Source organism: Rhinichthys klamathensis, unplaced genomic scaffold, assembly GCF_029890125.1.
Source record: "Rhinichthys klamathensis goyatoka isolate OS25496 unplaced genomic scaffold, OSU_Roscu_1.1 h1tg000056l_1, whole genome shotgun sequence".
Classification (NCBI taxonomy): Eukaryota; Metazoa; Chordata; class Actinopteri; order Cypriniformes; family Leuciscidae; genus Rhinichthys; species Rhinichthys klamathensis.
Window position 1 is genome coordinate 1,361,298 of NW_026606601.1, and position 23,531 is coordinate 1,384,828.

General features: G+C 36.2%; 2 protein-coding genes across 3 annotated transcripts in view; both read right to left on the minus strand.

Annotated features, from left to right (window-relative positions):
- slc38a3a (solute carrier family 38 member 3a) overlaps positions 1 to 9,756 on the minus strand; it is a 46,861-nt gene extending 37,105 nt beyond the window's left edge. Inside the window, exon 1 of one of the 2 annotated variants that reach the window (XM_056248616.1) lies at positions 9,555 to 9,756. The gene's annotated coding sequence lies outside the window, so the exon portion shown is untranslated. The remainder of the gene's footprint in view (positions 1 to 9,554) is intronic. The other variant, XM_056248617.1, reaches the window with a different exon arrangement.
- A 5,851-nt stretch (positions 9,757 to 15,607) lies between these two features.
- LOC130083473 (uncharacterized) lies at positions 15,608 to 23,159 on the minus strand. Its single transcript, XM_056248501.1, has 3 exons — positions 22,812 to 23,159; positions 20,683 to 21,860; positions 15,608 to 15,712 (listed from the first exon to the last, which is right to left on the minus strand). The coding sequence occupies exons 1-3, from the start codon at positions 23,008 to 23,010 to the stop codon at positions 15,608 to 15,610; spliced, it is 1,482 nt and encodes a 493-aa protein (XP_056104476.1). The 5' UTR covers positions 23,011 to 23,159.
- Positions 23,160 to 23,531: the final 372 nt, after the last annotated feature.

Here is a 23,531-nt window from a genome sequence, read left to right on the forward strand (position 1 = left end):
AGCTAAACTTAACATTTCATATTTTACTTTTTTTATGTCATAAATGTTAAACGAATGACAAAAAATAATCAGGCAAACTAATATAGTTGTGTCTAATTTCGCCATTTTGAGCTGAAAATAGGCCTATGTAACGTGACTCATGTGATGTAATAATTAGTTTACAAGAAACATTAACAAAGCCGTTTTCATCATGTTAGGCACAAGATTAATAATGAATGTGTACATATTGAGAATATAATACAAATTGTAGCCTTTAGTAAATTAAAAAAGCTCAGCTTTAGGAGGGGAAGAGGGATGAAGAGACTGAGAAAAAAAGAAAGAGTGATGGAGATGAGAAGAGAGCATGCAGGTATTGACAAAAAAATAATCTGCCCACTGACATGGTTTTAAAGCTATTTCTTATCCTTTTTTTGGTCTTCAAACGTCTTGAAATGCACATATCAGAGAAATAAAAAATGTGAACCCCCTGCCAACCTCAAATTTAGGCTAGGACCTCTGTGATTACAAAGCCCTGTCTACTACGGCCCTGTATTAGGCATAAGATCAATAATAAATGTGTAGCCTACATATTGCATTTAATAAACTTAATTACCTTTAGTTGCTTTCAGTAAATAAACGCGTCTGAGAAAATGATTCATAGGCAAAATCACCCTATCAGTTGACCCTATGTTTACTTTCTTCACTGACAGACAAAAAAAAAGCCTATATCAGTCAAAGCTCAGCTTTAGGAGGGGAAGAGACAGGGCAAGATAAAAACAAAGAGAAAAAGAGTGTGATGATGCTGAGGAGAGAAACATAATCAGCTGCCCACTATCCAAGTTTTTTGGCCTTCAGAACATCTTAAAATGCACATATGTAGATCAGAGAAATCAAAATTTTCTCGGGGAGACCCCGAACCCCCGTATTTGCCCTGCCTCACATTTGGGACCACAGTTATTATAAAACCGTGGCTTTGCATCGTAATGAAAATGGTTAATAGTGAGCTTTAGATCCTAAACTAAAGTGTTACATTTTTTATAATTTTTTTAAAAATCATATTGGGGGCTTAGCCCCCCTAAAATGAAAATCCTAGTGACGCCCCTGAATGCAGGGCTCACACTGACAGCCAGGGAAACAAGATGTAGTAGTAAATCAAATCATCTGTTTAAATTATGTGATGTATTTTTCATTACAGTGATTATGCTCCTTTATTCATATTACCATTAAACCACAGCACATCTGTGTCAGTGAAAAGATCGAAATTAAAGGTCAAATTTCTATTTTTTTAATCAAACTTTTTCAAGTCCAAAACTTTTTTAAAAGACTGTTTAAATGGAATTTAAAATCTTAATATTTGTTTATTTTTATATTTCTCTTATAGTTTATTTTGAATAAAGTTTACAATCTGTTAATTATGAGGTTTAAATTTAGACAGTACACAGCAAAGCAGCCCACTAGGTTTTAGAACGGAGCCATTAACAACAGATGATATTCTAAAATAGAATTAAGAAAAATACTGTGAAATTGTCCCACTATAGCTCTTTGTCATCAGTAGCCAATCATCTGTTTCACACTTCTTATCCATTAACAGCTACTGAATGTGTAAATACTGTTAATAAGGAACAATCCTGAGATACAGTGTGAATGCAAGGTTTTGGATGAAAACGTTGTGTGAAGAAACCAACCAACCTTATCCAGCGAGAAAGGACAGATTAAAAAGTGTGACTAGCATGAGAGATCGCATTACTTTACTAAGCTGTAAATAAATAAATAAATAAATAAATGTCACAAAAGGGAGGGAAAGAAAAAGTGATGAGCTGGCAAGCTGTCACATTAATCCCGATTGTATAAGATGATGGCATGAAGACACAAAAACAGTGATTGCACTGACTACTGACTGCACTGAAGTTGATAAATCACTGAAAAGAAATTGAGAATCATTCACAAGTTGCATTATGGGTAGCTGACCCTAACATGATAAGATCTGGATAGTGCTGGACTATCAAAAATAAGAATTTCATATATATGAAAATTAATAAAAGTGTGCTGAGGGAGGTGATATTACTAGTTATAAAAATAACAGTAGGCAACAAGTTCTTAAAAATGTGATGTCAGCCCAAAAAGTGTTTATACCATTTTCTAAAAAAAATAAAATAAATGAAAAACATGTGTTGAAACATTTGGTGTAACCAAGTAAGAAAAAAAAAAAAAAAAAAAAGACCTTCCTTTCACATTTATTACACGAGTGTACCTAAGGGTGGTCGACATGAAAATGATCATATCACTATTTTTTTCAGACAGGATCACGATCCACGATTTTATCACAATTATTTTCATGTTGGCTTTAAGACTATTTTGCAAGTTACTAATTTCACTACTTAAAAATGTAGCCCTACAAAGTTACAAAAAAAAAGAACGGCTATTAATCATTATTTAAAAAAATTTCATTGCATTAAAAAATAATATATTAAATAAACAAATAAACCAAGTGGCACCTGTAACCATATTAGCTATAAGCATTGAGAGAGTAATAGCATGTAAAAGTACTCACTCTGAGTCCCATAATTAATATCTCTAGAACAATCAAGTTCTAGAGTAATTATCCTGCTCACTGAAAAAAAGGCTACAGTACATCTTCAATAAGAATGTACCTTACTCTACTTGAGTTCACTTGGTTCAGTGACCGTATTTGTTTTCACTTTCTCCACACAACTGCCATTTCCGGTGTGTAGGGACATGTTTCTCTGTTAGGAAGTTATTGTGTGATTCGGAGCGTAGAGGAGAACACTGAGGCAGTGTTGGATCGGTCAGGCGCTCAGCAGATGAGGGAAGCCTCCACATGTTGGCATGTCATCTGCAACAATAGAAGAGCATAACAGTGGTCCAAATAGGGCATTTCATTTCAGGTCGGCCCATCAAAAGCCATTCTGTGCCAGTGTCCACACACCAGTCCTAAACAAAGGGACACCCTCTCCTGTCTTCCCCGATGTTCTTCTCCTGAGTCACGTGGTGAGAGCAGAACATTGTGAGGGGATGTCACCGTAACCAGATGGCAAATCTATATACTGCTGCTGACACCTCTGATGAACCCGGGCGACCAATCAGAAGCCAAAGTTCCGCTGAAGACATCAAGAGACCCCCAATCACTTTCAAGCTCTTAAGACAAAGGATACTAGGCATTCATTTCCTCTTTAACAATAACACTATTGGTTGAGTAGAGAGAGACAATGTTTCATTGACTTGCTGCACTTGGCGATATTTAACGGTGTTGTAATTGGAGTTACATTCAGTCAAATCCGTGAATTAAAAGCATGCATTCTCAATGGCTACGTTTACATGCAACCAAATAATCCGTTAGGAATCGGATTGAAGGCTCAATCGGACTGAAAAGCCTTCATGTAAACGAAATTTCGATCGGATTGAAAGGGGTGGTTTATTCCTTTTCTAATCTGATCCAGAGAACATGTAAACACTTGATTGGATTAAAATCCGAAACTGAAAGGACTGCACATGCAATGACGCAGAAATAGCGTAATGACGCGCGGAAAGAGCTGTTCTTCCTGTTAAATAGTGTCATATAAATAAGTGTGCCCTCATTCTAAAATTCTCCTTTCTCTCATCGTCTGTGAAGTGAAGGACAACGTCCCACCAGTCCTTGTTTTGGACTCTCATCCACAGACGACTGGTTTTGGTCGCAGGGAAGGGGCATTTTTACTGCGTGATAAATTTATGCAGCACGGCACAACGGTTCATTTGCTCATTGTCTCCAAATTATGACCAGAAATGGATAAATATTAAATATTAAAGCTGCTGTTTAAAACAAATAAAGAACCAATGTAGGAGAATAGTTATTATGGGAAACTCTGTATATTCGTGCAGTTTGCGCATGTCAAAAAATCTATTCCGATTTGAAGCTTGTGACAAACGCGAACATCCTGATCTCATGTTTAGCGTTCATGTAAACACTACATTCATATTCATCAATCGGAATGAATTCAGTCCGATTGACACAAAAGTTGTGCATGTAAATGTAGCCATTGTGAGACAATGACTTGTAAAGCCTAGCATATGAAATACACTTTTTTGAACCTTTTTTTAAATGTAAAAAATGATACATCAGCGTTGTATGGCTTACTATGATATAGTGAGAATATAGAGCTCATATTTACGGAGGAAAAAAACTCATAGGCCCAAACTGAGCAAAAATATGCAATTTTGTTCAGTTGCTAATATTTATATGGCCAAAAAGTTAGGCCTAGATTACATTTTGATAGCTTGTAATGTAAATCAATGAGATCTTTAATAGAGTATAGCAGAGTATAACTACTAACATAAAATGTATTTAAATGTCAGTTGTCCCTCTACATCTGGTACCCTGCTGTGACCTAGTTTTGCTGTGTTCTGATTAGTTCATTGTTCCCACCTGTTGTCTCATTAATTATCCCATTAGTCCCAGTGTTTACAGTAAATACCCTTAGGGGCTATTTACACGACACCGTTTTCAATTAAAAATGTAAAAACTTTTTATGCGTTTTAGCCGTTTGTTTACACGACAATGGCGTTTTGGGTGCCTGAAAACGCAAAGTTTTGAAAACGGGTTTCAAAGTGCAAGTTTTTGAGAGCGGTCTCTGTGTAAACAACAAAAACAGAATCTCTGAAGATGATGACGTCATGCACATGCGTATTATGTGTTCAGTATATGTTTCATCGCCATCTAATGGCCTGGCAGGCAGCAGAATACAGCGTTTTTAGTCGTTTTCGCGGATCCGTGTGAAAGGGGAACGTTTTGACAAAGGTGTCGTCTGTACGTGGAAAACTCTAAGGAAACACTTCACGTTTTAAGCATATCATTGACGTTTAAACGTACCAGTTTCCTTCTACTGGCTGTCGGTCTATGTTCATTGATGTTTGGTTGCTCTCTAGGCTACATGTTTCCTGTGAATTTTCATTAAAGTGTGTTCCTTTATATTCCTTCGTCTTCCGAGTCATTGCTACAACCGAGCACGTTACAATATCTCCCAATAATGTCTTAGTAAAATTATATTTTAATGCTTTTTTGGGTAAAGCTTTTTATTGTGTGAGCAAAACATATGATATTCAATGCAATGATGACTAAGAGATGTACAAATAAATGTTCTTCAAAAGCCTGATGTATCATATTTAATACTCACATTTGAACATGATCTTTCTTTAAAAACAAATTATGTATGGATGGATATAATTAAGTAAACTAAGTGGCTGCAGTCCAGTGTGTCTGTTAATCTTGAAATATTACTAACAATGTAAAAGATTACATTTACTTAATAAAAATCAGTAAAAATTTCACAGCAAAAAGACACGTGTACAAGACCTGAAATGATAGTGAAAGGCATTTTACTTGCTAAAATAGTATAAACTGTGTTAATCAGACGTCAGAAGGAATGATAGTAGATTGTGTACAACAGGTTTTTCAGCAAAGTTTTGATCATCCTGATCATTTAGAGACCTTAGATTTTTGCGTATATCATCTATGATAGAGTAAACGTTATAGGGTTGAAGGGATAGTTTACGAAAAATAAAATTTCTGTCATTTATACTTTTTTAATTTATATTTTCCTTTCGGTGTATTGTATGACACATTTTCACTGTCTTTTCTCTTCAACAAACATCCTCATTCTATCGTTGAAATGCTGCGAAGTCTGACAGAAACAGTGTAGGCCTATTACACGACATTTGACATCACGCTGTTGTTCTCTTATCAATCTCTTTCTGATATTTACAGTACATAACTCTGAACTTGTTAGATTTATTACATCCTTTTAAGTAATTAATATAGACAAACAGCACGCTGTTCTCTGCGCTGCGCACACATATAGTGGGCAAATACTGAATTGAGTTCTCTTTCACGTCTTCTTGCACTTGAGCGGACAAATACACACAAAATTGTGAACGTGAACAGTTGAAAAAGAAAACACGTGTAATATAGGCTTTATGCCGAACGTCACATGAACAAACAGGAAAACAGGTCTCATTGCATCTACTTGTCGGAGAAAGTTTTAAAGGCCGTATGAACTGATGGCGATATCTATGGACTTTGCTAAATGTTTTGCAAAAAGACACAGAATAAATATGTTTGATATCTAAATGTTTGACCTTTTTTTTACCTTATTGTAATCGAAACTTGGAATCGATAAGAATCAGAATCGATAAGCAGAATCGGAATCGCTAAAATTCAAACGATACCCATCCCTAGTGTTCGAAAGCATTACTACACATGCAACTTGATGCCAAAACTATACATAGCAGCTATTTTGAACATGGCCAGAAGATTCAAATCTGAATCATGTACTCAGTATCAATGCATTAACACCAGTAATCCAGCTAATGAGATGGCTAGACTCCAAAAACTGCCACTGGATGACAATGCTGCTCTGCCAACACTAAAGTGGCGATACTGATCTACAAGCAAGCCTCAGTGGCCAGTTTGCAAGCAATGCTGAAACACAACTGCCAAAGATGGAGATAAAACATAAAATTGGACAAATTACATGTACAATATGACACAGACGAGAGCTTTGCCAACACATTTAATCAGATTCATGCAAACTGAACCATTACACAAAATACACCAGTAAGAAATTTTAAAGTAAAGGCCAGGGAGTGCACACATTTTGTTATTTTATTTTATTTATTTATTTTAATTTTGTTTTAAATGTGTAACTGTGTGTTTTTGTGTATCAAACTTTCTATATTTGTCTGTTTTTGTCTGGAATCTACTACATTACTTATCCATAAACTGTGTAAATCAGAGTCAAGGGCTTTTGTTAAAACTTACCCCACGCACATTTTACATTTTGTGCATGAATTTATAGTGGTATTCAAGAATTTGCTTGTTCAAAATAATTGTTATGCCATCCACCAAACATTTTAATTCAAAATATTAATCATAAAGAAGCTATTTTAATTCACAATTTTAACCATAACCCTTTTTTTTTGTCCTGCACATCATTTTACAAATGAAGAGTTTAACCACTTCTGCTACTTCGGGATGGTGTTGGTCAGTGGTCAAGTGTGATAGTGGTGTCACCGTGTAGCACATATCTAATGGTTAAACAAATTGTGTTACAACTCACCACGTGTCACTTCACGCCCGGTCTTCCCTACTCAATAATTTACAACCACTAATTAAAAAACCTCAGTGACGCACATCTTACTTACAACAAATGTTCATATTAATTCAGTGTGAAACAAAACATAAATATCCATAAGTGGGGCTTCATATAATAGACGTCTTATACTGTAGTAATGGAGGTCCTTTCTTTGTTTTCATCCCACTTCAAGCTCACAATTGACCCTACTGAGAGCTGTCACATCAACACACACGATCTGCTTGGGATGTGAAGTGCTTTCAACAGAACCATAGCGGACCAGCTGCGCTATATCTGTGATAAATACCGTCCTCTATTTTTCTTTGGCTTGTGTTATTCAATCCAGCAATTACAGGAACAGCGCACATGCATTCATTTTTAACACACATAAAGAGTTCTGTAAGTTTCAAATAAATGATAGGCCCAAAATGATGTCTATCAATAAATGAAAAAAAGAACAAAGTCACCTTCAGTCATGAAGCTATGCTTCTTTACAGATTCAAACTCTCTTGTATAATTCACATTTCATGCATATTAAGAAAATAGGCTAATTCATGTTTGCTTTTCATTTATGAGGAATTAAAAACCAGCTGCACTGATATTACAAACAGACAAACATCAGACTAATCTACTAAAGCTAACATAGTTCAGATCGGCCACCCATCCTGTGTGACTGAACATCACACTGAAATTGAATTCTGAATCAAATAAAAAATAGCCATCCAAAAATGCCTTAGGATAAGAATAAATAACCTTTGTTGAGGCATTTTCTATTGAACCACCCTTTAAACAACTCTAAACTTAATTAGTTTGTCAAATGTCCTAAGGGCATGTCCCAATGAGATTTCAGTGAATTTCAAAGGACATAAAATAATAATAAGAGTAATATCAATGTGCACATAAGTATTATATTTCATGTATTCACCTGTTATTTTGACCTGTGAAATGCCACTTTAGATAACATGGGACACAAGGTGAACAAGCCTGAGACATCTAAGAGGATGTACGGTTAAAAGTGAGAGGATTAGAGAGAAATCAATTCTTTTGAAGTCACGATGTGATTATTATGCTCTGTCTAACAACCCCTGGATAGACTTAAAAAGAAAGGAAGAGAAAGAGAGACAGGGAAATCGTGCTTTCACTCTTCCTCACCTAATCACTGGTTAGAGCACAGCACCTTCTGTGCTTTAATCTGCCACCTCAACCACCTGACGTGCTCTATAGAGTGAACTCATGATACTGAATATCTCAGCTTCACCTAGGTCAATTCTGCTGGGTCTCATCTGTTACCCAGACGCTCTGGGCTGATGCTTCACTAAGGCACAGGTGCACACAGGAACACAAGTACTAATCATATTCCGATAACCTGAAGCCGTAACATTTAAGTCTTAACATGAAGCCTAAAAAACCCTGATGAAATGCAAGTTATAAACACACACACAGCAGGCAACTAGTTCTTAGAAAGGTAGCCTAATCTTTGTGTCCAATTTTTTTTTATACTATTATCTAAAAAATATAACTCGTGTAAAAAAAAAAAAACGTGGTGTAAAGTAAGAAATTTCCTTGCACCTTGAATAATAACATAATATAATATAATATTTTAAGTCAGGAACATCAATTTTCTATTTGAGCTGAAAAAAGTGGGTTTTCATAAAAATTCCAAAAAAGTCTGATTTTTAACAATCTACTGTCCTTGACACAAAAATATGTGTTTGTCTGTGTATATATATAAATATAAGATTTTACCAAACAAAACAAAAATTTGCCCCCCAAAAATATCAGCCTTTTAATGAGACTTTTTCTTTCTTTCTTTCTTCTTTCTTTCTTTCTTTCTTTCTTTCTTTCTTTCTTTCTTTCTTTCTTTCTTTCTTTCTTTCAACAAGCAGACAGTTACACCTTGACATCATGATTTGCCATAGGTTGTGTCTTAAACCGTAGTGGGCTTCCTAACTAAACAACATCTTTTTGGTTACATGGGTGCGTGGAGTATTTGGGCTTCACAGACGCCTTCCTCTTTAAGCACTCGCTAAGTTCACCTAATTATGATTCAGTTTTGACATCTGCACGCGCACATATAGGATGCCCAAAATGCTGTCTTGGTGGGCACAGCACCAGGATTTGAGACAGCCATTACCAGACAGGAAAGTTTCTGCTGTTTCTAGGCGACATAAAGTATTTACACACTGATATTCAAATAACCCACACAAAGAATTAACGGACATGACAAATTATTATATTTAGAAAAACATCAAGGTGTTCATCGGTCACAGGGGCAATAGTTTTACATTATATCCAGTGAGGAACAGTAATGTCATTGTTAAAAGACTACGACTAAAATGTGGGTCACAACGGACAAAAAATATGGAAAACGACACCATGTGTCGTGTCTATGAGAGATGTAGCCTATTGTATGATGAATATCACAATATTAAAAACGTTCAGTCTTACCGGACAGATTTTCTGTGATGGCAGATTATTGAGAAATGTCCTTCAGATGAAGCTCTCCCCGTAGGTTACATCAGATAAAACATATAACACCACAAAACTTGAGGACGGGGATGGGAGGACCGTCCGGTATGAATTACTGCCGTTATTCTCATTGACTTGGAGCCCGTGAGTCGGTTTTGACGGGTTTTTAAAGTGGGCTGTAACGACTCTTCAGTTTCCCCGCCTCCGATTGTCTAGACCCAGCCTTGACCAATCAAATCATTCCATTGAATTTTCGTCACACACTGGACGCTACGCTCCCGTTCTAATCAAAGTAGCCGAGTAGCCTGTAGGCGCGTGCGCTGAATATTGGGGCCGTTCAGATCTTTTTTTACAGTTCAGATTGTGGCGCGCCGCTCACATTTGATTGGTCGTCTAGGGGAAACGTCAGAATTCAATAATACACAACGACTTCTCGCTTGCTGTGCTTCTGATGGAGTGTTGATGGACGCAAGAAAAGAGACATGAGCCGTTTATCATCATCCTAATGCTGCAACTGAATATCTATCTATCTATCTATCTATCTATCTATCTATCTATCTATCTATCTATCTATCTATCTATCTATCTATCTATCTATCTATCTATCTATCTATCTATCTATCTATCTATGTCTGTCTGTCAGTCAGCCATGCACCTGGTTGAAAGATTGTAATTAGAAAAGAAAAACACACTGCACCTGTTTCGCTGCCTCTTTAAATAACATTTTATTAAATATCATTAAAATACATATGATCTTTATACATTTGATAGAATATCTCTGTTTTGGCAAAATTTCACTGTATTTTCAGTTATAAATAGGATTAACATTACGTTAGGCGGCCAATATAATTTTAATAATTTCATATTAACTTTCATACTTTCTAGACAATTGAATAATCTGAAAAAATCTCTGAATGTGTTTGCCACAAATTTCTCCACATTTCGTCCTGCAATGAGTTGGATGAGATGTACAGATTCTTTTTATAAATCTGGCTCGAATTTTCTATCGCAAGTGCATTCTATTTATTAGGAGAAACTGTGGTTAATTTGGATTCAGATACAGATCATTATGGGGTCCATTAAGCCTGCAAGCTATTAGAGAGGTAAGCAGTGCACCTAACTCTGCATGTGTGCATGTTTTAATTTAGAGGGACTATAGAAGGGGCAACAGCATGCGTGCAATGTATGGCCCAATAAAGGAAATATAGACTCAAGCCATACATCCGGCATGTGGCCACATAGCAAGGCGACAAATCCCCAACAATTCAATGACTTCAAAGACCAGTTTAATATTGAGTGTGGAAGTCACACAGTGCTGTGGCTATGGGGAGCTAGATCTTAAAGGCAAAGGCATATCCCAACCACTGTGCCCTGCTGTACTGGTCCCAGGTGCGTCAGTACAGCTGCATGCATATCACGCATGTAGCACAGCAGTGAGGATCTCCGGACAGCCTTTGGGGGAAAGTTTATGGGGCCACTGTGTATCTCTGCACAGCCAGAGACCGAAATACTGATATCCTAAACAACCTCACTACTAGGAATTATGGGAATTCATATTCACCCTTTTATGAGGGGACGTTTAACGTTTAAATATTTGAAGTTTATATTGTACATGTATATTTACACATTTATTATATTATTAAAGTATACAACTTGTTAGTTTAATTGACTTCTATATGCATTAATGGTAAAATGACTTGAATGAAAAAGTGAATTTTTTTTCTCTAAGTACATTACTATAATTCATTTTCAGCAAAATAGCATATAGCATGCTGCTCTGATATGACATAAATAGTAAGAGTTGTATACTCTTACAAGAAAAGGTTCTAGAACTCTGTCAGGTACTATATAGGGGTTACCATCATGGGATAATCTTATGGATTTAGTTTTAATTTATTTATTTGTTTTAATTAAATTTTCTATTTTTATTACATTTTATGAATTAAACAGGTCATAAACATACTTTATCAGTAGAAACTTTGAAATAACCTAACCATGAAAGTATTATGTAATCATTTAAAAAAAAAAATCTCCTTATAAGCTTGTTGAATATTTTTTTTTAATTAAGTCAAGAACCCACAGAGTTCTACATAGAACCCCACTGAACCTTTTTTTGTGCTAGTATCCCATTTTAAATTCAGCCAGAGATGGAAGATTCCAAAGGAATTTGATTAATTTGATTCAGTTTTCTGATAAAAAAAATCTTCTATCCCATTAAATACAAATGGCTTAGAATCCTATAGCAAAATACGGTTTTAAAATAAATTATTTGTTGAAAGTAAACACAGTATTTTTTAAATGAGATTAAAATGATTCTGTTGTAAATTGTAATGTTTTTTCACTTGTTCAAAAGTGAAAGCACCATACTAAATCACCCTCTCTCTCTCTCTCTCTCTCTCTCTCTCTCTCTCTCTCTCTCTCTCTCTCTCTCTCTCTCTCTCTCTCTCTCTCTCTCTCTCTCTCTCTCTCTCTCTCTCTCTCTCTCTCTCTGACTCCTGCTTTGATTCATGTTTTCAACAGGGCCTGGCCACTGACAGAGTGAGATAATTCATTTAGACACAAGTAGGCTAGGCTACGTATCCCACCCACAAAACGCACTACTCATGTAAATTCCGATCCGTTAGACATTTCCGTTAACCAGTGGCGTGACTCTTTTTGTATGATGCAACCGTCAACAAGGTAAAAATGGGGACGTACAGTAACGTCATTGCTCTGGCCTGGCCCAGCACCCCTAATGAGGAGAACGAGGGAGGAAAAAATTCCAGCCCAGATAATTAATTCCATTGAACATGTTGTGCTACTCCTGTTGTTGAAACTAATGATCAAACTCAATCAAGGTCAGTTTTTTACAGCCCACCCCGAGTTCTGATGGGGGAGGGCGTTTTTTACACTGTTCTGGAGAGAGAAACATTTCTCGGAAACCGTTACAATGTATAATACAGATTTTTAATCACATCTTTTAGGAATGATTGCATAAACATCATGCTCAGTTTGTTGAACAATGAAATGAAATCGAATGTCTAGATTGTTATTTTAATCATAAACGATCATAAACATCAGGATTATGTGGCCATATGGCTTACTGTTTCACGTGTAGCTATGTTATAATATTGCAGAGATTTTCAACTAGACTATTCTTTCATACTGGAAATACACTTGCCATGTGGCTTGTTGCATAGAAGCTGGCTTTACTACCAAACACTACAGAAAAGAATCATGTCTGACAGTGACAACTTCTGTTTATTTGGATCTCTGGCATTATGCCTTAAAATTAAGAGAGACATGAATGCAATGCATATTATACAGCAAATCTAAATTGGCCAGGAGTTCATCATGACAATATATGTCATTAGCATTTTGTATTTTTAGTATCATATTATGTAAATGCAGAAATTATAGTCGCTGCATCTTGACAAGGGAGGTTCCCCCAAAATAATTATTAAAAACTTAAACTTGAAACTTATTTACTCAACCTCATGTCATTCCAAACCTGAACGACATTGAATTTCATTCCATTATTTCAAAAATAAGAGAGATATTTTTCAAAATACCATCTTTTGTATTTCACAGAAAAAAAAAGAAGTTATATAGGTTTGGAATGACATGAGGGTTAGTAAATGATGAAAGAATTTGAGGGAAAAAAGTATACAGTGTGTGTACACACACACATTTTGTCATTTTTAAGCAAACAAATAACAGGTATAACAAATAACAGTAAATATATTCATATGCATTTTGTCATTTGTCATTTTTAAAACATAATAGAGCTCAATAGCTCAAATAATAATAACTATATAAATATAGTTAATTTTAATAGGAAACAGTTCATACGTTATTTTAGGTTACTGTAATACACACAAAACATGAGAGACTATAAAAGCTCTCAGATCTATGCGAAGAAATGAGACAAAAGAAGGTGCAGCATTTCTAAACATTGCATAATTCCATGTACAGCAGCACAATCAGTCTTTGAACGGTTTATCAACATTAGACATCTGTCATACCACGAACGTCATGTTTGTTGTTCTTCTCTGGATATCAAAGGTCAGAGATCACTTTCACAGAGTAAGTTCAGAGAGCAGACCCCCCCGCCCACCCACTCAAACCCCCTCGCTCCCCCCTCAGGTCTTCACACGGCCCGCGCCGCGGTGCTCGGATGCTCCACTGGGAACAAAGAACCGCTGAGCATTGTTCCACCCCGTGTGCGGAATTCCGCAAGCAGGCCAGGTGCACCTCCATTAGGCCTCGGACATGATGAGGAGACCCCGGGGGGGCCAGCGATTGCGGATGGAATTCGATTGAAAGTGAACCACAAATGAAAACCTGAACAAGTCCAGATTTGAAAGATTATGGCAGTCTAACAACATAAACAGAGACATAAAAACATACTATAATTAAACAAGGGACGGTTGGAATTGTACAAAACAACAAAAGTGAAGGTGCTTGTGAAATGAACCTGCTGATGTTGACACTGCTGTAAATAGAAGTTCAGTGAGGTGAGGTGACATAGTTCATTCTATGGTAAATATGACCATGAAGAGAAATCCACCACCCACTATACAATTTGTTCAAAGCCATTCAGAAATAATTGACAAGAATCAAGGCTATTAGATGTCTAGAACAAATTTTGAAAAGCGATAGGCCTAATATAGTTATAAATCAGTGTGCAAACTTTGCAATGGGAACATTATTTGATTATATACTGTATATATATATATATATATATATATATATATATATACTATATTACACACACATTTTTTCTTTTTCTTCTAACTGTATTCAAGTGCTAGAGATATTCTACAGGACAGAAGTTCAGGAGCTGGCAACAGTGCACCTCGCACAAATCCATATCGTCTTTTGTGGTTATACTAACCAAACATCACACAGAGAGATAAAAATATTTACCGTGATATTCATCAGCCCTAAAAAGTATTTGGGCCCTTAAAAAAATGTCTAAATGTCATTGCATTATACAACAAAATATTAAAACTATTGGCGTTTATTTAAAAGAATGATACATTTCAAGCAAAATAGTTCAGAGAAAATAAGTTTTAAATTATAAAACAATAGCTATACCATTCAGATTACCATTCAAATAAAGATTCAAAAGTATTTGGACATGCAGTTTCTGGTTGTCAAACATGAGAGGATCACAGTCATAGGTAATGTGCTAGTTAGAAATAATTGTATAAATGGCTCAGAAAGTTAGCTCAGAAAAAAAATGCCACTTGATACATTATTATCGGATGCAATAAAAAACTAAGTTGGTCTAAAAACGTACAAGAACTATTTCAGCCAAACATCACGCACACAGATGAGAAGAATGTGAGAGCCAAAAAACACAAACTGCTCTCTTAAAAGAAATGCTTCTATTTAGAACCAGAAATGGTTATATCACCCGCTTGGAACTCCAAAGTGGTTCTATATAGAACCATTTTAATGGGTTCCATAAAAAGAACCCCAAATGGTTCTTTGAATCCAAGATGGTTCTATATAGATCCATTTAAGGGTTCTTTATTATTAAACGAGTTAATTTAATAAGAAAATATAACCAATCCAGAAAACTAAAAAAAGTTTAAATTTATTCAATTGATTATACAAAAAAATATTAGTGTCATATTTAAAATTGCACCTCTGTATACTCTGTATTAGACAGGAAAACATTTTTACATTTAAGATGTTTAATTACATTCAACCATTTAGTTTGAATTATTTAATTTAAGCATTTTCACTTTGCAATAAACATACATAAGCTTGTCTACTGTATGTACATATACAGTACTTCACTTTTACATGTATCTCTGAAATGATGAAAAAAACCAATACATGAACAATTAAAACATAGTACTACAATTTACACAAGTTGACTGTACATTTTTAGTACAGGTATTAGCGTTCTTGTGTCATGCTCTTGTCTAAGTTTAAGCATATATTTTTGAATAAAAGTCCTTGTGTGCTTAATGTCAACCAGGTATTGGACATTGAAAAGAAAATAGACTGCAAACAGGTATTCCACAGCCTGTGTCATGTCAATGTCTGCCTCTCTTAATGTTCATGTTAATGATGACACTTTCAGCCTCGAGGGGAACAGGAGAGCCGTTAAACACTATGGTTGGTGTAGGACCTTTGGGTTCCTGTAAAACAAGTCATCAAATAGACATAAAATTATCCCATAATTTACTCACCAACAAGCCAACCTATGTGTATGACTTTGTCTCTTCACTTGAACACAAAATCTGAGATATATTTAATAATATCCTGGCTCTTCCTAGCTTTGTAATGTGTTTAAATGTCAACATTACTGACGACTGAAGAACATTCAACATGCTACCACGTCAGCTCCACTTTGATTACTTTGAATCTCATTGGTTCTTTCGTTCTTGTGACTGAATCGTTCATGACACAATAGAGATATGACAGCTAGGCACGCGACACGCAAGAACCAACAAGACTCATAATTATTGATGTGGAGCTGATGTGCCACCCCATTGAATGTTATTCTCTTATCTATACATAGTCTAATTATAGCAACCTATCTTGACAAATTTAATCTTTTTATCTCACTAACGTACCATTTGAACGTACTATTTTGCTTTAGAAGACAAGTATTAACCCCTGGAGTTGTATAGATTTATGTTATGATCGATGCGCGTGTTGGAGAGTCAAAATTGGGGTGCTATTCAGTGACAGTACAAAGCAGTACAAACAGTACAAAGCTATATGACTAAGGAAGAGAGTGAGTAAATTATAGGGTAAATTTCATTTTAATTTATTTTTACAAATTTGGCATAAGGGTGAGTAAACGGACTAATATTTTTATATTTGCATGAACAGTTCCTTTAATTCAAGTCAAGTGCATCAAATGTTAATGAAACTACAGAAGACTCTATACTTACACTATCTACACAGTAGAGGAAGCTGGTGTTTTCTTTAAATAGTGCTGGCAATAAAATGAGTGCAGCATTCCTAACGAGACCTATAAACAGATACAAATTATTGTACATTAGGTACAGAAATCAATTAAAGCGATGGACACAAAACCAATGCAGGTCAATGGGCACTGCCGTTGTTCGGTTACCATCCTTCTTCAAAATATCTTCTTTTGTGTTTTGAAGAAGATAGTCAAACAGATTTGAAATGACAAGAGGTGAGTAAATGATGACAATTTTCATTTTTGGGTAAACTATTCCTTACATTATTTTAATAGATGTTTTCACTCATACAATTTATAGGAGCTACAACCTTTACATTGACTTTGCAGACAATGCAACTTTACACTGGCCATGGAACAGATAGGTTGGGTGGGGGGAAATATATGTTGTTACCTCTGTTTCCTCTGCTGGTCCAATGAGATTGACTTCCTTCTTTTGCACTCCTGATGATGTTTGGGGCCATTTCATTTAGAGATGTTTCCATGTTCTTCGCCAAGTCTGTTCCAAACCTCATTGTCATTTCATGCAGCATCTTAGTCATACTTCAGGTGCTTACCGGGTATATCCAAATTACACACTTTCAGCCAAACAAAGTTCCTTAAAGTGCACTTGCAGGTGAGTTAGAAACTTTGTGAGTTGAAACTTCACAACATCACAAAATTAACATTTATAAATTTTCATGTGTACCTCTGAAACTTTCTTTTGCATCAATGAGGTTTATAGTTTGAAGCCAGAGGCATGTGCCATCTACTGACCATTTATCAACCATGTTTCTCTTTCATAGGTTCACTCAACGCTGCGTAGCGATGACGCAATGGGAACGCCCTTAGGGCCATGCTGATTATCTGAACCTGTATAGAATCACGCCAATTTATTAGCTGATGGCGCGGACCATGTATGTAGCATGTATATAGACCATTTCAAGGACGTAAACAATAACAAATGCGTTGGAACGCTACTGCGCATGTCTGGCCCTGAAGCACTTCCGGTGTCTCCATTTTTAAACCACGGAGCTGTCAAAACAAAATGACTAGCGCATACTTTTTAAGTCTAGCTAAACCAGAACAGTTAAGATATTTAAAAAAAATTCAAATAGACGATAGCGTGGAATTACCGGATCCTTTAAATCAGACGCTGAGGCGACAACTATTCACTCAGAACGTAAAACATTTACCTGAAGTGTCGTATCCAGACGTGTACCATTATCTGGTTGAGACCGAGTGTGTATACACTAGAGAAGCGGTCAAGGCATATCGTAGCCTAGATGCTTACAACTATTTCCTTAGTGGAAAAGTTGGAAACATTTGTTCCTACAATGTGGACGACATTTGTCTTGTATTTGGCGAAGTTGGAGCAAGTCAGACATTGTCAAAAACGTACTCTGCGTGGTTCGTTGCTAAGGTGACCGGGGAGGTTATTAGTGGGCATTGCACTTGCATGGCTGGGTAAATATGTCTATTCAAATAATAAATCACATTGCTAATCCTCTAGTAAACGAATTGTTGTATTATATTATTACCTATTGCATAGCCTAATTAATTATTTCATACGTTTGGAAATATTTGTGGTTAGGTTAGGTGAAGTGTGTAGCCATGTTGCTGCCATCCTGGTTGCTGTGGAACAGTGTGTTAGAGAAGGTTTGAATGCTCCATCTGTGACATCTGAGCCCTGCATGTGGTCACGAATAAACAAGAAGGTGCATGCAATTCAATTCTGGCTAACGTGTTTTTGTTGTTGTTCTTGGTCTAATTCATATTAAATTAAAAATTCTAATCACATCCCTTATGAAAATGAACTATGGTTTTACTGCAAATAGAAAACATGGTTATTGTAGTTAAACCATGGTAACCACAAAATGAACCATAGTTTTGCAACACTAACCATAGTTTAACCATGGCATTTATAATAAAACTGTGGTTATACAAATGAATATCAAAAAACGAAACAAAAACATAGTTACTAGACTTCTTTTTCACTTGGTTAATAACCATAGTTAATTTTCATAAGGGGTGTGTTGCTGCTTTTATATAAAAGTAGATACTCGCAGTAAATGTATAATCCTACTTTGTTTTAGATTGATCCAAAACCAGTAGCAGACATAGACTTTTCCAAGCCTGTCAGACAAAGAGCAATTCAGAGTAGGGAGCCCATCTTACACAGTGTAGTCACACCGGTCTCACCAAGCATGCTTTTTAAGTCATTGAAGGTAAGGAATTTGCAGAAACCTGATGACAATATATGCAAAACACATGTTCCTATATGGTTTGCATGGATATAGTCACATACATGAATACATATATGGATATAGTCACCATACAAGTATCTAACTATATCTGTGAAATAAATAAATAAATACCGTAAGAACACATTTCATGTTTTTCCATACACATACAGTATATATGAGTGCATTTGTATAGATTGAATCGTCAAATAAGAACTTTTTAAGGACAAACCAGGTCATAGAAAAGTAGTTTTTATAAGCTACTAGATTGTTAATATTGTGTTACTCATTTGTTCCTGTGTAGGTATTCATTAACGAAGGAACCATATTCTAAAAAGTGTTATCAAATAATGTAAACCAATTGCAATACAGATATGCAAATACCGTCCTCAACATATACATTCACTCTTTTATGTTTTTTTTTGGAAATTATCTGTATTGAGAGATGTGCTACACAAATAAATTTGACTATGACTTAATGTGATTCTGATTTCAGAATGAAATCCCAGACTGTGCACTGTTTACCACTATAACTGTAGGTAGTGATACAGACACTGCATCTGAGGGAGAGCAGGAGAACACAGACAGGGTTGATGTTCTGACTACAGCTGAGGCAGATTCTAGGGAGGAATCACACACAGCAGTTCCGGGTGACGCACCTTGTACCGACAGCACTGTAGATGCAACAAACTTGCCAAAGCCCCTCACACAGTTTTTTGATGAGAAGCACAGTTTATTGTCACAAGATGAACTACAAAATGAGCTAGATAAAATCATGCAAACCATCCCTACTTACTTTAATGAACTGAATTGTAAGCACCTCCAAGAAAATACACTGGGGCAGTCCTCTTGTGAACAGTGGTTTGAGCAGAGACAGGGCAGAATCACCGCTAGCCACTTTAATGAAGTGTTAAGAAGCAAGACAAGTCAAGCTAGCGTGACATCTAAAATCATGGGCTACACATCCAGCAGAAATGTACCAGCCTTAGCTTGGGGAAAGAATAATGAAAAACTAGCTAGAGAAGCATTTACTTCAAACCAGATGACTTGTCATGACAGCTTGATAGTAGAAGAAATAGGGTTAGTAGTAAATCCAAAGTTTCCTCATTTAGGAGCCAGCCCAGATGGAATAGTCCATTGCAAGTGCTGCCCACGTGCAACACTTGAAATAAAATGCCCCTTTAAGTATGCAAATATGTCCATAACTGATGCTATCAAGAACAAAGATTTCTGTCTGGGAAAAAACTTTGAGCTTAAACATAACCATGCATACTATGCACAAGTTCAGGGGCAAATGGCAGTGTGTGAACTGGAAACATCTTTCTTTGTCATTTGGACAAAAGAGGACTGCCACATTCAGAAAGTAGAGTTCTCTAAAGAGTACTGGGCTCAGATCAGAACAAAACTGGACCTCTTCTACAGACAGCACATTCTCACAGAAATTTGCACACACAGACTGATGAAACAATTTCTGATCGCAGAGACTTCCTGTTTGTGTAAAAGGAGGTCTAAAACATGTGTCACGCAGTGCTCTGTCTGTCACAAGGTGTTTCATCTGAGATGTGTAGGCTTAAAAAGGCACCCTGGTGAGCAATGGTTTTGTTCTGTGTGTTCACCATAATCTAAATAAATGTGAATCCATACACAACCTTCCAAGTAATTTGTTAGAATTGTTATTTTAATAATTGTAATACATTCAATCAATTGCAGGACAACAAATATTCTCATTAACAAAAAAATGTTTAATAATTGTAGATAGTAGAAAAAATAATAATATTTAAAGACCAAACATAAATCCAATAGAAATCTATATACAACAGATATACATAATTCTGTACACAATCATTTAATAACAAAATAAAAGGTTTTCAACCACTTGTATTTGAATTGTCTCATGTATTTTTTTTTACCGAATTAATGATTTGTCCAAATTAGATAATGCAGAACAAACCAAAAGAATTTTATCTACAGTTGCCACTGTGTCTTTTGATCTTCGCTTCACCAAGTTTATGGGGAGTGTTTGTCTTAAAATGCAGTACTTTTTAATTCGACCAATAGCATTTTCCACGTGAATCCTCAACCTTGACATTTGACGTGACACAGACACTTCTTGTCCTGAAAGCTGCGTCTTTCCACGGGTTGAAGCTGGTATGAGTAGCTGGACTCCTTTCGCAGCAAAATACTCAGGGAAACTGAACCCTCTGTCAGCCATGACAATGTCTCCCTCTTCCAAAAGATCAATTAAACCAGATGATTTTGTGATTGTTTTGTCACTGGCTCTACCACCCCAAGACTGGGAAAGGAATGTGATTGACCCGGTTGGACTGATGCCAACCAGGAATTTGATGGTGTTGTGGGACTTATAGTTGGAGTATGTCATTGTTCTTGCACTGAGAGATGTTGGTCGGTCAATAAAAATCTCGCTGCAGTCTATGATACACCTCACTGAATTGAACGGGGGGCTTTTGAACAGGGCAGGAAGATTTTTTTTAATCTCTTCCCTAGAAGGCCAATGAATTAGAGAGCTGAAACGCTGTGTCATCACATTCAACCAGTCGTGAAATATTGCAGAGATTGTTGCACAACTGCAATGAAACCTGAAGGCAAGATCTTTATGAGTGAGGCCAAGTCTCAGTTTCATTAATACCAAGTAAAACTGGAGAGGTGTTGGAGGACTCTGTGTTCTCGGACTCCAAGCAGTGGTGAGATATGTCAAAAGGGCAAAAAACACTTTGGATGAGCGAAGGCCAGTGTAGAAGTGAATGATTTGATCATCGTTTAAATCCACATCAGATTTCAGTTGTTTCCTCTCACAGGTGAGAGTTTGTACCTTTGAATCTAGGCTTCTCACTTGCTCTTTGTAAGATGTGTTCAGTTTCTGCATATCTTCAATATCACTCATAGTGAGATCTGTTCCAACACACATATCATTGAAGGACTTAACTTGTGTTACATCTATGTCCATGTCCTGCACTTCCTCAGTAGGCTGAACTCCAATGCTCATCTCAGAGACCTCTGATGCTCGTCTCAGAGACCTCTGATATCGGTCCATTTTTCTGGAGGTGTCAGGTCTGTGAGGAAGCTTTGATGGTATGTAATCTGGATTTAGAGGATCATCTGATGGCTTTCCTAAAGACACAAGTAGAAAAACATTATTGGGACAGGTTATATATTTTGTACATCACTGGTTAAGGATAGATAAAGACCATGAGCACTTTTAATGTAATCATCAATAAACTAGCTAGCTAGCTATCAGTATGACCACTGCATACTGCACTGTAACACTTTAAAAAGGGTCTTGTATTCGTAATATTTTAGGTATCATGAACAAACAATTAACATTTTACAGCAAGTCTAATAACGTTACATGCAAAATTGTTCACAAGTTCATAATGTACAGCTTTGTTAGTGCCCTATGGCAAAATCGGGTTAAAGCTTTAAAACACAATAATTAAAAACAGATTTGTAATAAAAGTGTATTACTTTAATACTTAATATAAGATGATTTGACTGCTTTTATTGCTCTCTTCATTTATAAGTCGCTTTGGATAAAAGCATCTGCTAATGATTAAATGTAAATGTTTAAATTAACCAGGTTAATGAGCAATGAAAAAATAACCATACTGTTATTGTTTAATGCATTAGTGCATGTTGGAATTAACATTAAACAAGCTTAATAAGTGATGAAAAATTATGTTTATCGTTATATTTTGTGAAATAACGCAGTTAGCTAATGTTACACAATAAAACATTATTGTAAAGTGTTATACACTGCTGTCAGCTGAATGGATAGCTATAGATAACTAATGTACGGCTAACGTTACTTTACTAATTATAGCCATAGACAGTATATAGCCCACAGAACATTTAGAAATGAAACGGAAATAAAAATCTGGCTTTTTCACTGCAAACGTATCAAAACGCTAACGTTAGCTATTTAACGTTACATGCTATCTACGTTACATATGAAAACAATGACGGAGCCAAACTGCTAGCTCAATAATTATTCACCATAGTTAAATAGTTAACGTATAGAAATACAAATTATTTAGTGACACAAATGCCGTTTAAGTTCCTTACCAGAGATAAAATGTGTGCTGCATATCCTAGAGTTGCTAGTTGGTATCCAGCCTTCTCTCTTCACTGCCGCAATCCAGGCGTCACGGTGGTTTTTGGTTTTCGGAAATCTAAACGCTTTGATTTCCGAAAGCAAGTTAGTTCCGGGCCTGAGAGAACAGCCAACAACCGAACAGCACGCCCCTAATTTAAATTTTGACATGTTTTATCAAATGAAAAAGAAAATAATCGAACAATTGCCATAAAAAACGCCTCCCGTCTGTTGTTTTGAATGTGCGCGGTAACTAACCGGAAACGTCTGAGGGCCAAACACGTCACTTCCTTCCATCTACAAATAGCCGTTGAAATGGTCTATAGCGCCATCATGTAGCAGTGGGCATATGTCACAGGCTTCTGGGGCCAGTTGCACCAACAGGGCTCACGCCTGGTCTTAAGGTAAGTGGGTCTTAACTCAACATTCTAAGTCCGACCTAATAGTTACGACCGTTGCACCATCCAGGCTTAAGTCCTCTTCTTGCTAAGACCAGGCGTAAATCTTACGCCTAGTCAGTAGCAGGCGTAAAGTCAAAATCTAGGCAAGTTTCTATAGTAACCACTTCATAACTCAGCAGTAAAGACTTATACACAGACTTTACAATGAGCGGGCTATTAGACGGGAGAGAGTTATTAGGGACAGAAACAATCCATTGGAAATTTACAATGATGATTGAGAGGTTTCGATTC